General features: G+C 51.1%; 1 protein-coding gene across 2 annotated transcripts in view; it reads right to left on the bottom strand.

The window, feature by feature from the left end:
• The window catches only part of BIN3 (bridging integrator 3), a 41,871-nt gene that overhangs the window by 8,538 nt on the left and 17,477 nt on the right, over positions 1 to 15,856 (bottom strand). Inside the window, exons 3-7 of one of the 2 annotated variants that reach the window (XM_059831529.1) lie at positions 15,271 to 15,311; positions 14,582 to 14,643; positions 10,396 to 10,532; positions 10,027 to 10,067; positions 209 to 350 (exon numbers count right to left, since the gene is read on the bottom strand). In XM_059831529.1, the coding sequence (XP_059687512.1) occupies positions 209 to 350; positions 10,027 to 10,067; positions 10,396 to 10,532; positions 14,582 to 14,643; positions 15,271 to 15,311 (423 nt within the window). Of the gene's footprint in view, positions 1 to 208; positions 351 to 10,026; positions 10,068 to 10,395; positions 10,533 to 14,581; positions 14,644 to 15,270; positions 15,312 to 15,856 lie in introns of those variants that run through there. The other variant, XM_059831530.1, reaches the window with a different exon arrangement.

Here is a 15,856-nt window from a genome sequence, read left to right as displayed (position 1 = left end):
AGTCGCGGTTTTGTTATCAAGCGCCCCACGTGCCCATTTTACATCGATAAAAGGCATCCTTCCGAAACGTTGTATTTCACGGGGGCTTGGCATGGATGTCAAACACCAAGAGAAAAGCTCTTCCCAGCTCTTCCCAAGCCCCGGGACACAACCCTGGGGCTTTCCCACTGACCCTGCTCGGGATTTGGGTCCGCCAGCATCTCGGTACCTGGTGCAGCTTGGCGAGGACGGGGCCGGTCCTCTCCTTCTCCTCGTATTTCTCCACCTTGGACTGCAGGCGCTTGTAGTCCTGCAGCGTTTGCTCCCGTCTCTTCACTGCCATGTTCAGGCTGGGGAACACGCTGCTGAACCTGAGGAAAGGACGGGAAGGGTTTTTGGGGGGGATGGCTTGGTCGGATGCAGCATCCAAGGGCCATCTCCCAGCCCAAAGTCCCCAAATAATTCAGGATTCAGACCAAAAATACCCAGGGGTTTAAACAAAGCCCATTCCAAAGACAAAAGCTTTCGTCGCAATCTTCCAGGAGACTGGAAGAAAGGATTAAGTTGCATGTAAAGATTTGCAAAGCCTTGCCAGGGTACGGTGTTTGCGAGGAGAGCTAGAACCACATGCCTGGGGTTTTTTTGCGAAGGTCAATTCATGTGTCGAAGGGTGTGTTTTTAAATAATAATCATAAAAATCAAGCCAATTTTGCAAAGCCTGGTAAAAGCACTTTGAAGGTCCCAACCTGCTTCTGAGTTCTCCTGCCAGCCCTTATGCTTTTACCATTAGTTCTTTATTTTTAACAGTTTTCCCCCTCTCTTCCAGCTGCTGTACTCGAGAACGTGGAGAGCTGCCTTATCTGGGACGGGGGACGGAAGCTGCTGCAGAAAACAAAGCTGTTAACTCCACCGAGCAAAGCAAAAAGGAAAAATAAACAACTTTTCCCCCATATAGAGTTAGCTAAGGCGGTATTTTCCCAAGACCGTGTTTGGAAAGGGAATGTGTAGGGAGAGGAGTTGGATCAAAAGTCCAGGAAAAATAAAGATGAAGTGCAAAATGAACATTAACTGCAGCAACTTTTGCTTTTTGAGGCAATTTCTGGGGTTGCAAACCCCAGCCTGCCATACCGCAAGGCTCGCCCAGCTGACGAGGAGCTCTGTACCCCACACAGAAGGATTAACAGCAGCCAACAATTAGCCAGGCTACGGGAAGATTCATATTATTAAAATGTGTTACAAATTGAGGAAACATGAACATCTGACAGAAGACAAGAGAGAATATTTTTGAATGCGACAGAAACTGGAGCATTGCTCCCGTCTCCCGAATTTCAGTAAATCAAATTATACCGGTGGGGACTGCGCTGGTGCTGGGCTATGGGTTCGTACGAAACAGGTCACGCGACCTCCGGATATATTAATTTAATCTCCACAAACTATAGGGTCATTTTGGAGGGGGGCAAGGCCAAGAACCGGTTGTGAAAAATGCATCTGAACAGCCTGGTGATGATTTTCGCTTCTGAGAGGCAAGCAAACAGCTTTCTGATCTCTTGAATTTGAAAAAAAACATAAAATCCTATAATCCAGGCTGGGGGCGGGGGGGGGCACATTAGCAAAAAGAAAAACACAAATCCCACTTTACGACAGCAATTTGCTTGAGATGTAATCAGATGCAGGGCTAATACGGAGGCATTCGGGTTCAAACAAAACCACGGGCGTTCGCAGCCCTGCACAGCCACTCCATCCCCTATTAAAATCTCATTTTCCGCCGCCGTGCTCGCCCCGGAGGGTGCTAATGTGCCGGACCGGCGGGTGCAGAGGCAAAGCTTTTGTCCCTGAGCCTTACCAGTTTGCAAAGGGCAAATGCCAGAAGCGAGGGGGAAGGGGAAATACTTGTGTTCAAGCATTTGGGTTCCAGCACCCCTCTTTGAGCCGCTGAACCAGGGACGCGTTCTGGCGATGCTGCTGGCCGAGGATAACCGGGGCCGGTCCCTGCACGGCCGGCAAGGTTCTCACGTGCTCACCCCATGATATTCTCCTTCTGACCGAGACTTTTTTTGCGAGAGATTATTGCAGCTGGGGCCGCGGCACGAGGGGCAACCTGCAAAAGTCATCAGGGAGCTCGCCCAGCGTCACCCTGCCGCCCAGCTGCCCGCGCGCGGATCAGATGCTGCTGCCCTGACATGGCTTTTTATGGTAACCTTCGCACACGGCTCCCCATTATATTTAAATGCCGCGGCGGCTTACGGGTCCCGGCTGCGCCAGGCTCCGAGCATGGACTCACCGTCTCCTTGGGCTATGGGCTGCTGCTAAAATACCTCCTCCCTCTACATAAGGTCCAAAAATATGCCACGAGAGGGCTAGGGAAATCAGGATGGGCAGCGAGGGGCTGCACGGAGGAAGGGAAGGGGTACCCAGGCTGAGAGGTCTCCTCGGTATAAAAGCACAGACGTTCCTTGCCAACGGCGCACACTTAATGTCGGCAGCTTGCCGTTGCAGCTTCTGCAGAAATTTCTCCCAATTATTAATGAGTTGGCAATGGAAAGGAAGGATCCCGTCGGGGCAGCGGCTCTCGGCTTTATTTTTGTGTTATCCCCCTGATGGGGGGAGGTTTGGTAACAGGGCACACAACCTCTTACCTCTCTGCATCGCTCCCAAAAGCAGGGCAGGAGCAAGTTGCAGCTCACTAAGGGCTACGGGGGCGAGCCGAGCTGCTCCTCCGCAATGAGCTGCTCCTCCACAATGCACCTCTGGGCCTGGGAGGCATCGGAGGAGACAGCCCGGGGCTGGGAAATCCTCCCTTCCCTGGTCTCCACGGGGGCTGTGCACCAAACGCCGAGCCGTGGTTGTTCCCCCCGGAGCTGCCAAGCCACCAGCCTGGCCTGGATGTGGCCGTCACTGCCCGCGCATCCTTCAACTCTTGGAAAAACGCTTAGCAAGAAGATGCCTCAAAAATGCTAAGCCTCGTGTCGGTACCCACCACGAGCGTTTAAATGGCGTTTTTCTGGTGGCCCAGCTTTTGAGCCCTTTCGCTTGCACACTCTCCCATGCTCGGCACTTCCATGGTGCTCATACATTAAAAGAGCCACGAGACACCACAGAATTAGCACGCAGCCATTTACATCTTACAAACTCGCTACCGCAGGGGAAGAGCGAACCCTTTAGCTCTGAAACGCAGCAAGTGAGAACGCAGAAGACGATTAGCGACACAGTTTCCATTTACTTTGAAGTTAAATCTGGTTTTAAAAAGGAAAAAGGCTTGATTTTTATTCCCCCCCCCCCCCTTTTTGTTCTTAGTAGCAACTTGGTGCGATTTTGCAGCCCATAATGGAAGGACTCCGGCAGCGCTTTAAAAAAATAGCTACAGCACTGGATCTGAAGAGGCTGTTACCGTGTAGGCACAGCAACTACTGTCTCACAAGGACTTTTAATGCATAGATTATACGCTGCATTTCGGGGGGGGGAGCAGCTCAGCTCCACAAGCTGCCATTAACACAACGCACCGTGCCGGCTCCCCGGATCCGCAGCCGTGCCGGGCACGGCCGCCCGGCTACGGGTACCCCAGGCTCCAGCCTGGTGCTGGAAACATCAGTGTTAAGCGATGGGTTGCTGAGAGATGTGTGCCGGGGGGCTCGAACCACCCCCCCAGAGACGCTCGAGGGGTTTTAAGGGCTGCGAGCAGCAAAACTGAAACTCGCTTGAGTTTTTCCTGAGCAGCCGCGGCCGAGCAGCGAAGCGGCATGGGGATTTCTAAGTCGCCTGCAAACCCCAAGTGGCAGCTGAGGTTGTCTCGGTGAGGTGGTCCTTCACCGCCGGCACCGGCAGGAAGGCCCGGGCCAGCCGCGGCTCCTCCAGACACCGCCAGCGTGCCGAGAGAGCTCTCCCCATGCCGAATGAGTTCTCCCCGTGCCGACCGAGCTCTCCCTGTGAGTCACCTGGTTTAATTTTCACGCAGGATTAGCTCAGCACAAGCAGGGAAGGATGCTCCTTCCTTGGATTGATCTGGATTGAGGCAAAGCTGCCTCCGGCTCCCGAAGGAATTACTCCATATGAATTCCCTATTAACCCAGCAGCTCTGAAACTCCCCTGGAGTTCAGCGAGAAGTGGGTTTCTTGCCCACATTGAAGTCCTGCCCGGGTTTTTCTCCCCGTACGTACAGAAATACGATCTCAAGCCAAGTGCCAGGGGTGGTAAACACCCATGAAGGGTGATAGGGAGATACGGGCTCCGCCACTGCCAAGTTATTCCGATGACTTAATAAACTGCAGCATTTCACATATCACCCCAGTGTCTTCGCAAATATCTCATGCATGTTATTTACAAATGCTCCTCGTGGAAAGCCTGGCAGAAAGGCCGTCCACAAACACTCCAAAAGCTCCTGCCATCCACAAACACATCCCTCAGTCTCCCGAGCCCTGCAAGAACAACCCTGCGAGGATCTCCAATCTTTTCCAAAGCCTTTGGCGAAGCATCGCAAACCCTCCCGGCAGCCGTGGTGCCAGCGGACAAGGGACGAAGACCGCCACTAGTGCCGTGGGTGGTGAGCAACATCCAGACAGTATCAGCCCCTCTGGAAGTGAAGTCGGAACAACTCATCCCGGAATTTCAGCATTTCCGCAAGAGCAGGGAAGCCTCACAAGCAAACCCTGGTTGTTTCACCCATCCGTTCCCCCCGCGCACAGCGCAAGGGCAACGAGTCCTCCTGCGGCCAAGTGCTCCGAGGAGCAGGGATGAAAAGCCCTATAGTAGACGTGGATATTTATCGATAAGCCCAGCACCATCCTCCTCCGTACGCTCCACCCAGACCCCGCTTTTGTAGGGGATGAGAGGGTCTGACAGCCGTAACCGCTCACAAATCCCCAGGGCCACCCTCTGTTACGCGATACTTTCTTTTTTAATACAAAGCAAAGAAAATTGAAGCCGACTTAAAGAAAATTTGGTGGGTATGGTGCTAAAAGCACAGAGCAGGAGTGAAGGTAAAACAGCAGCACAGGGCATTAGAGCCCCCGCCACGAAAGCAGCTTGCAGAATAAGCCGCCGTTGTTCCCTGTCACTTTTTAGGCAAGGCTGCTGAGAGGGGATTACAGTACAGGCGGCTTAAGAGGAGCAGGTGAGGGGAGATACGCAGGGATAACTAAAAGAAAATACAAATTACTGTCTCCCTGCTGCTGGGGGGGAGAGGGGGAATGTACCGGTGAACTCCTCTTCGGATGACAGTTTAGCCTTGGAAAAAAAAAAAATAAATCACCCGATTCTCTGAATTATAAAACATGTTGTCACCTCATCTCCACGCCAACCTCCCTTCAGCTTCCCGTAATTAAAGGATGGGGCTGCAGAGACACAGCCAGGGAAGATAAAAGTGCCACCAGGATTCCCGTCGGTGCCGGATTCGTTCGTTAGTCAGCCCAGCTGACAAGTCTGGTGCTTCAAAATTGAAAACTTCTCTCCCTCTCTGGCGGGAGGCTGCCGGCGAGCCCGGTGAGCGGCTCTTGGCGGGGATGCTCGAGGAGCGGGACCATCCCATCACCTCCCTGCCCGCAGCGAGCTCCCCCAGCCGCCCATCTTCTCCTCTCCCTCTCCGTCCCCGCCGCCTGCCCCGATGCATCCCCGATGCTCACCCTGCGGCTTCCTCCAGCCCCCATTTTTAGCGTCAGCAATGCGTAAGAGGTGCTCGGGCTTGGGGACAGGGGAAAAATAATGGTAAAACCTTTATTTCTCCCCGTTTGCAAGCGCCTCAAGCACTCTCATTGGCAGCCCCGCGAGCTGGACTAGGCTGGCATGCACGTGCGCTCTTCCCTATGGCATTATTTCAGGGACAACGGCTTGGATAAGGAAAGCAAAAGGAAGCGGGCAGGATCTACAGCTGGCACCAGAGAGGGGAAAAAGGAATAACAGAGCTGGGGAGCATGAGAGGCAAAAGAAAGTGCCGGCGGATGAGATGAGGAGGAAGTTTGGAGAGGCACAAGGATGGCTCAGCGCGAGGCCAAAGCATCTGGGCTATGTTCGGGGATGCCTGCCATTCCTCAGCCCGTGCCCACACGTCCGTCGTGGGCCCGTCCACCCACCAGGAAGGGGGAAATGAAAACCAGCCCTTCCGACTAGAGCGAAAAGGAACAGAAATGAAGACGACGGTACAAAAAAGCAGCGAGCTGGGGATTAGGCTGAGAGCCCCGTGCGGCGGGAGGGGGCCCGGCAGCCATGTGGCTAGCTTTGTGCACGAAATCCTCATTAGGGGCTCGTTAAGGACATGAAAGCGGCTTTTCCTGCTTCCGGTCCCCGGCACCCCTGGGGCTGCTCGCGGCCGGTTATCTGCTTCGGCTGTGGGGAGGAAATGCAGCTCGAGGGTTGATGTTAATGGCAGGGTTATGGGAAGAAGAAGAAGAAGAAGACGAAGAAGAAGAAAGAAGACGACGAAGAAGACGACAAAGATGAAGAAGAAGAAGATGAAGAAGAAGATGACCCCCCCCGCTCCATGGATGCCAAGCACCAGTTGCTATCGCCGCCAGATATTTGCTGACATACGGCTCTAATTGAATTCATACATCGATCTGCTGTGAACGGCTCCTGGATTGCACCTCTGGGACCTCCCGCTGCAGTGACACCCATCAGCCCCGGCTGACGGCACCCAGGGCAGCAGCACCCTCTGCGATACCCCTGCCAAAGGCTCTCCCCGTCCTGCAGCAGCCCCTTGGCGTCGGCTGCAGGAGCAGGACCACGCTGCAAGCCAAGGGGATGCTACCGCACCAGGGTGACCACCACATCCCGATGCTCGGGGAGGTTCAGGCAGCTAAAGTTTGTTAACTTGAGACCCTGCGGCACCGAAAATGGGCTCCAAACGTGAAAGGCATTAAAGCCCGTGAATCTCCAAACCACCTGGCTTATTTAAGCTGCTTCCTTCCTTAAATACTGACACGCAGTATGTAATACTAAGATGACAGTACACAGTCTATCACCAATCCCCGATCCAGCCAATACACCTCACTCCTCACCCAAGCCAGAGTGAAGAACTGGAAGAGTGAAGTAAAAAGCAGCTGTTTTTTTCCCCCCTTGCCCCAAATCCGCCGATCTGGTGCGAATTCATGCAGGCAGCTCCCAAAGAGGAGAGCGGATCCCTCCTGACCTTTCCCAGCCACCCCAGCTCCTTGCCCAACCCACACGCTGAAATATGCACTAATTAGAGCTTTGCTCCTTCCCTGAAGTTTAAATGAGCAATTCCCAGCCAAGGGCTTCTTGGGGCTCAAAAAGCAAAACTCTGAATAACCCCGATGTCCCCAGAAGCAGAAGGACTTAAACAATACGAGCCTCCACCCCCCTCTCAATCTACAACTGCTTTCTTCTACATGGTTTCACAAATTCTCCAGTATTTGTCTGAATCCTACTATCCCTGGACAACTGAATGGAGATTTTGCTGCACATGTGCCTCTGATTACAATATATTACCACTAATCATAATTGCCTGGATTATACTTATCTGTTTCTTTGGCTAATAAACTATAAAAGACCACCAGTGAAGATGTAATAAAGTGCAGCTGTTGCAGCAAAAGCCTTTTTCTAGGTCAAAGCAAGTTTGGGAGAGGCTGGGGAGGACTCTCTGCAAGGGGAAGCAATACCTAACTGGAAATAAGAAGAGCTCCTCAAGGCAGCTTTCATTAATCTGAAACTTTTACCCTAGAAACGTTGCTGGGGTTTATCTGCCAGCAGGACAAGGGGAGGTGCAAGCTCTGCATTTCTCTCCTGCGTCTCATTAGCCTCAAAATGGACCCTTGGGCTCCGCAGAAATCTTCCTGGCTGCAGGACTCGGCCATGCACATACCTACGCTTGCGGAGAGTCAGAAAGAGGGAAGGAAAGGAATGTTTTTTGCTCGGTGTGGAGCTGCAGCAACTCCGAGGATGAAACATAAGCTGTTTAAGAGCACGCAGCAACTGTTTGCAGGTGCCAAAGGGCAGGAAGGGAAAAAATACCATATTCAAGTCCAATGGAAATTTAGGAAGTTCCAGAGAATTGCCAAGACTGGAAAGCAGCCGGGACGCTGAAGTAAACACCCTTACATTTAACTAAGGACTGGACCGATAACCGGCGAGTTGAGCATTACACCTTGTGAGATGCGCTCCCGGGCACTGCGCCGGTGCCAAGGAGGAACCAACCAACTGCCCCCATGTCCTGCAAAACTCTACTATTTCCCCAATATTTCCCTACAGCAGGAATAGCATAACGTGATCTTGCATAGCTGCCTCAGCCCCAAAGCACCAGGAAAGGGTTTCTCCCCTGCCGTACTACGGCAGCATCTAGAGCGGCAGCCAAACACCACAGAAACGCAGAATAAGACATCAGGGATGCGGAAATGGCTTTATTGTCTTTAATTAACGGCCCCATACACTGCCCAGGGTTTAAAACACAAGGCAAGGTTTGCAGGGAAAGGTATTCTATCTTTCATTTCATCAGCTAACACAAGTTGGGGGAAAAAAACCAAACCATGAAGATTTCAGAGACACAAGCCCCTCTTCCAATTCTAACAGAATGCTGGAAGAAAAAGTTAATGTATCTTTCATGAGGACAATCTAGATAATAAGCAACACAATTCCACAGCACAAGCCTGGGATTTTTTTCTTTCTTTCTTTCTTCATTTTTTTTTCCCTAAATAATCAAGAATTTCTCGTCGTGGATAGACGACCAAGGTAAAACTTGAGTCACCAAACATCCCCCGGATAGAAACACACTGTAACCTCATGCGCTAAGTGGTATATGAGATTTTACTTTCAGATTTGGGCAGAAACAACAACTTAAAAAAAACAACCCACCCTGTGTCAAACCTAAACTAAAATTGTTATTCAGCAATTTGCGACACTTACTGTCATATTAAAGTCATTTTATTTTATTTTCGCTCGCTTGCTCTGTTCTTGTAATAAAATAGCAAATCTCAGGATTTCAGAAGACGTTTGGTATAGCAACTGAAGCACTCCTTCAATGTTTAGGGGGTACAGCCTGTGACACTGGTAACGGCTGCTCACGCCGGTGGAAATTGTGCAGACAGAGGGGAATTGCACCAGATGAGACCTAGGTGACAAAATTGCCACGGTGCCGAGGCACGACTGAGTACTGACGCACCGTACGGCACCAGTTAGCAAGGAACAGGGGAAAATACGGACACCTGCTACCAGAACAATATTGTCAACAGCTCCGGCTCTCGCTCTCTGATAAGGATTTCTTTCCAAGCCCTGCAATCTGCGGACAGGCACGGTTTGGGGGAGGTCTGGCTCCCGCACGCTCCCTGGCACCTCTCCTCTCGCTGACAGGGTGGATCTCGGCGTGACTCTGCAGTGGGCTCCCCTCCACGCATGCCCCACGCCGGCCCTTCAGACCACACACGGTCCGAAGCTTTTCCTGCAGAGGTTTGCAAGACCTTCTCCAGGGTCTGAGACATCCCATCCTGGATCAGTCACCAGCTCGGGATGGGGGACGCCGGTGTTTTTCTGTCCGTACTTCCCACCTGCTCACTGTCTAGCTACGATGGCTCTGTAACGTCTCTCTCCTTCCTGCATGGATATGCTATTTATAAAGACAAAAGAACTTTCACTAAAAGCATCTACTTTTTCATTTAGGAAACATTTGTTCAACCAACCAGACGCTCACCACCCTGGGCTGCACGGCACTGTCCGTGCCTGCTGCCCGCAACGGAGCTCCCCAGTCGATTTTTCTCCTTTGGATGGAGTGAAGCGTTGGTAGTAACAAACATAAAAAGGGAGCAAAGCTGGATGCTGTAATGCATTCAGTCTTACTCATCTCAGGTGTTCTTTAAAGTACAGATAAAGACATCTGGCAGGCTAAGACACAAGAGCTCTTCACACTTGCCAGAGTAAGGGTACGGACTCAGCTAATGCCCCAGCTGTCAAGCAAAGAGGACACCATTTTGTCACAGGGATGTGAACTATTACCTCTTTAGGAAGGGCTGATTTCTAACCTGACAACATCTCTTTCGATGATACACATCCCTAAAGTACACGGTTATGACAAACACTCGATATGGCTCATAAGACGACGCTGGTACTTACTTTTTCAAAGGCTCTATGACTGTCTTTTGGATCTGATTCACCTGTTGAAAGCAAAAGGGATGATTATACGTCAGGCTTGTTGAAAAAGCCTGTTTGCACAACGATACATGTTTGCACAGTGCCTACCATAGGATGATGTGGGCTTCTGAGCCCAACCACAATGCCCTTTAACCAAAAACCAGCAAACTTCTCCCACGGGCTTGGGACGAGCTGCAATCCCCAGTACAACCAGAGTCAGAAGAAGAGTCAGATAATAGAGGAACTCATGTGGGAAGCATCTTGGGGATGATGACAAAAAGGGAAGGAGGAGATACCAACAGCACCTCGGCACACCCAGGTCTCCCCTTCTTCAGCCAAACCCAAATTCACCTTCTCCTGGTTGAAAGAGTCCATCCTCTTCATCGCTGTGTCGAAGGCCGTGACCATCTCCAGAAAGCTGGGCTCCTGTTCACACAGGGGGTTAGACAGCAGGTCCGAAGAGATTTTGACAGCCGACTTGGACATGGCTGCGGGCAACGGGAGCATGCAAAGGAAAGCGGAGAGGGTCACGTCTCAGCGGCTGCCTGGTGGGACAGCCACATAACCCCTGACTGCCAGGGCTGGCTCCTGCGTCGGCAAAGGGCGACCGTGGCAAAAATCAGGGACTTGAGCCACCGAGGTGGGGTCTAGCACAACTTTCCAGGAAGATATTCACTGGTGACTGAGAGAAAAGAAAGGAAGAGCCACCAATTCATTCACATAAACACCCAGAGAACTGTTTTTATAGAAGTTAAGTCTGAACCACTCCGATGTACGGCTTGTGATGTTGCCAGAAATAATACCAGACTAACAAAAGCACTTTTCTCTTAAAAAAAAATGTAGATGGGTTTTTTCATACATCTCTTCTCGACAGACTATTAAGTGTCACTCTCAGACTCACTACAGCTCTTCCACAATGAGAAAAATCACAGTCCATTAAGTTTTTCAAATGGCTTTACAAAAGTATGTATTTGAAGTGGATTTAGTGCTGGTGGAAAAGGACCAGACTGACAGGACTGGAAGACAAGGTTTCTCTTTTACTCTCAAAATAGGCACTACACAAGCAGCAGAGACACAAGCTGGCTAAGCACTTTCCCTCAATGAGCCTAAATTTTCTGCCTGTGGAGACCAACCCCACAAGCCAGGGGAAAATGCAAAGGCTGAAGTCTCTTCAGAGCCTGAGACTGTCACCAAGAAATCCAGAAACACCAGGTCACACACTGATGGGCTTCAGTTCCCGTCTCGCCAAGCACTTTTGCTTGTTTTCCATCAGACACATCTCTCTTCCTATCCACACACTTGGTCTTCAAAGGGAAAATTAAATCCCTATGACAGGACCACTACAAAAGAGCAAGAAAACAGCTAAGGTATGGAATGGAAAAAAAGATTAATAAAAAGGCAAGCATCAATATAAATGGGAATAAAGAAGAAAAAAAAAAGTCACGGGTACTAAAAAAAAAAAACGTTCTTTTTCGTCAGCACTGTTGCTGGAAGTTATTCCAGTTTAAGATCAGAAAGCCAGATGCTTGAGCCGTGCTACAGATGAGCTTTGGAAAGACTCCTACTGTACTCACTCTGATATTAAAAGTTAAAGTCATCTGAATAATGGGGCTTAAGATCATAAATCAAGGGGTTAAACATTCTGATTTAAAGGTTACACACAATTATACAGAGAGCTCAGAAGCTAAATAGCTGGGAAGCTCAATGCAGAACGAGACACTAACTACAGAATAACAAAGCTACCGTATCCGTCTATTATCCAAACATTAAGGGTTTAGGCATTTAAACCTTTAAACAGATGGGATATAATCCATATGTGTGACCACATCTGAGGAAGGATTTGTGCCAAAACGGGACGGAGTTAAGAACGGCAGAACTCCTTCAGCTGGAAGGAAAATTAGTTTCCCTTCCCAAGGAGAGGACTGAAAGTGTACTGTAGCGAGGGGAGCTGCGGCAAACAGCGGGGTCACGCCGGGAGGCCAGAAACCGGGGTTTTTCAGGCACGTTCAGCGAGACTTTGGGCCAGGCACTTCCCCTGCATCACGACCTCACCTGTACGGCTCTGAAAAAGCAAACAAGCAGGCTCTGCGGTTCCCAAGGCAGCGTCGCAGACGCCGGCACACGCTGCGTCCCCACTGGTGTGCAGGGAGCCAGGAGCCGGGGAGGGCATCCCCTGGTCCCACCTCCACGTGCCCGGTGGTGAGCCCCATCTTGAAACTCAACAGGCACCTCACTGACGTGGGAGAGGAGAGGAGAGCATCGCCTGCCCCTCGGGGTGGGCTTCAGGAGGGTCTGTACCGCGCTTTGCTCATAAAGCGTGCAGGACGCGACTCCACTTAAAGGAGGTGACTTTAGAGAGTCACTGCTTGTTTGCATCATGATAAAAGTAGTGGAGAACGGCCAGGCATGCTCCAGAGAGCAAAACTGAGCCAGGGTGATCCAGTGGGTCACCTGCATCTCATTTCAGGAGAGCTTTTGTCTCCAATTAAAGAACATCCTCCTGCTCCTTAAGATCATATTTGGAAAGAGGGTAGGGAAGGGGGTTAGTGATCTTTAGCCACAGTACAGAGAGTGCGGCTAATAACCCGTACCCTGTTCCCAGCCATGGTGCTGCAGCTGGCAGGGCAGCGGCCGAGCCTCGCAGGAACATTTTCGTGCAGACGGAGGAATTGGCCTCGTTCTGAGCGGAGCCTTTTTTGGCAGAAGGTGGAGACTCAAGCCACCAGGTCCAGTTTGCTGTGGAGTGTTTGCAGGCAGTGAATAATCAACCCCCTGGGCACAGAGGTACAGTGGAAGAAATAAGACACTCGGGAGGACACAACAACAACACAACACACACAACTGCCATCCTCGTCGGATATGGGGGCTGGATGTTGGCTGAGCAAGCACAGCTATCTCCTCTCGGGAATGGGCACTGCCAGGCGAGGAAAGCAGTCCTCAGCGCTTGATCAGATCTACCTCCTTCTCCTTCAGCCATCCCTCACCAGACCACATTCAAAATCTTCCCTTACACTCATGATTTCATGCCTTTAAATGAGAAATCAGATCCTACTGGATCTGGCCAAGGCTCATTTGTGACTCTGCCATGTAGCAGAACGGAAAAAGAAAGTCCTCCCACAGCTCCTCTGGGACTTGAAATGCTCCATATAAACAACGCCCACTGCAAGGGAGGGGAGGGGAATCCTTAACAAGGAAAAACTTACCAAGGATCCCTGACAATGACCAGAGTCCCCAGAAAGGGCAGTTTTCACCCTGGAAAGGACTCCTGGCAGCACCGGTTCCTAGTGCCTTTCCCACCGCTCTCCCTGTGCAAGCGCACGTACGTGCCAGCACGGTGCTGGAAAGGGTGGGAGAGTGCGGGCAAGAGCCGGGATCCATGTTTATGTCTGGCAACATCCAAGCACGCACACACACATACGCACAGGTGAGAGCCTGTATCATGGGAAGCCCCAAATTTGCCAGCCCTGCCGCTGGCAAAGCGCCCGGTGGGGCTCCTTCCCACTCCCCTGCCCCTCTGTGAACTGAACTCCTACGAGATGAGTTTTGGACCAGTCCAGCCCACACCTGTTTGCGCTGGTGCATCTGCCTTGGCTCCGGAGCTGTGGGGGCCCGGTACAAATAGGGACTACTCCAAACCACACGCTGAGAAAAACCATCTGTGTTTAAAACAGCTCCTTGCTGCATGTTTCTGCAGGCTGCCCTGCTGGGTTCAATAACCAGCATCCACCGAATCCACTTCTCCCAGCTCCCCTCTGCCAGATCGCTCCATCTCCTCTCTCCCATCTTCTTTTAAAGCCGGCGCCACGTGGTGCGGTCACACCGGTTTCCTACTAGAGAAGCTATGAATGGAGCGGGCAGGGGCTGCCGTGCCTTGGGACAGGACACCTGCAGGGCAGATGTCCCCCCGCGCAGGCAGCTGTGGCAGTACACGCAGAGATGACTTGTTTATTGCTTCCTACATCGCCCACTGCCACGAGGTCAAGCCAAAGCAAGCAGCCACCAAGGGAACGAGCGGGGTTATTCCTGAATGAGAGCTGCTAGGTCAGCAGTTCATGCGTGAAACACGTACAGCGATGCCTACGTGGTGCTCTGCAGACCCCCCAAAGCCTCGTCCCACCTTCCTTTGGCTTCAGACTGCATGAGATGCCCTCGATTGAAGTAGGTGAATATGCATTGCTCGACCCAACAGGCTCAGCTGGAGACTGCTCCTGCCTGTCTAACGTGAGAACTGGAATAATTACTCCCCTTTTTCAGCAGCAGAAACTGAGGCAAAGAAAAGAGAGTGACTCGTCCAAGGCCACACAGCAAGCCGCAGCTCAAGAGACAGGGACTAAGCCCATAACATACTTTCTGTTCCCTTGGTTGAGATACTGCTCGGCAGCCCTCACGCAGATGGCCTTGTAACTAAGCAAACTGAGTGGGACTGAGATCTAGATTTGTTTTCCAGACTTGTCACAGATTACTCATGTGATCTTGAGAAAGTCACTTCATCTCTTTGTGGCCAAGTTCACAGTCTATGTATCCTACAGTCACATACCCAAGTCTGCATCTGTGCTTTTCTTCATATCCTTCTGAAGTTTTTTGGTCTGATCTTCCAATCTGAAAGATGGGAGAACAAGGCAAAGTCTGAATCTTGGAAAGAAACAAAGTGTATCATACGAAGTGTATCATACGCGCAACAAATCATTTATGGGCTGAATATGCTGGCTTCTGTTGTGAGTTAAAAATACCCAGGCAAGGCTCTCTGAAGTTCAGTGCTGCCCAGCCTTTTCTGGTTGTTTTCAGATGGTTTTCAACCTTTTCAGGTTGCTAATCTCTTATTCAAAGTCACATATATTCTTAAGTCTTCACACTTACCACAAATGGTAAAGCCAAACGCTTCCAGATGATAAGTGTGAGCTTATGTGACACAGTCGGTATGGTAAAACCAGTATTTGTCCCCAGAGGTGTTGAGCTGTTCGCTGACCCCACAGTTTTCTGGCAATTTTACACTCTTTACTTTAGAGCTGCCATAATCTGCAAAGCTCAGCCCCACTGCAAATACTTCTTAGGACACCTTTGAACACCCAGCCACCAGAGAAACTCTGAAGAATTAGAAATTACAGGGCAGTGAGTGATTTGCTGGGAAGAGCGTAACTGGCTAAAATTTCCTGGGAAGATGCAATAAGAAGGCACAACAGAGAAGTATGCTACTGTTCCTGTTTTACCAGTGTGGTTGATACTCACTGCTGAAGCTTTCCATATTCCCTTTCAAAGTCTCTCTCCACCTGTGGAAAGAAGAGATGGAAAGCAGCTCAACGCCACTGTGGCAGAGCCCGGAGTGGCAACTACCTGTGCAGGGAAACCTGTCCTCAGGAAACGCCTGCATGAGCCCAGGGAAGCATAAGCTGCAGCTATAATGGGAGTTACGCTTCAAAAGTAAATGAAGTCTTGGGGTTTTTTTCCTCCAGACTCTCTTAGAGCAAAAGACGCTGCCACCAACTGCGTCAGCTCATTCCAAGGATGTGCTCCAGCACATGAATTGGAAGCTGACAGAGTAAATGGGAATGCCTTAAAAGCAAAGAGATCGCAACTTAGCGCGCACTGACACAGGCGCCCACAGCTCAGCTCGGTGCTGGCGGGCGACGAGCCCGCTTTCTCTTCCAGAGGCACGATCGTCCCAGAAGCTGAGAGGAGCCGCTTCTCCTCCAGCAGCATGCTGCAAAGGACCCCTGCGGTGGGTCTGCCCGGGGCTGGCTGCCAGACCCCCACCCAGCCGCTCCCTCCTTCCCCATCCTCAACAGGATGGTCTTTCCCCCCCAGACCCCTCAAG

This window comes from Gavia stellata, chromosome 31 (assembly GCF_030936135.1).
Source record: "Gavia stellata isolate bGavSte3 chromosome 31, bGavSte3.hap2, whole genome shotgun sequence".
NCBI lineage: Eukaryota > Metazoa > Chordata > Aves > Gaviiformes > Gaviidae > Gavia > Gavia stellata.
Note: the sequence above shows the minus strand (reverse complement) of the source record. Positions and strands in the feature narration are given on the sequence as shown.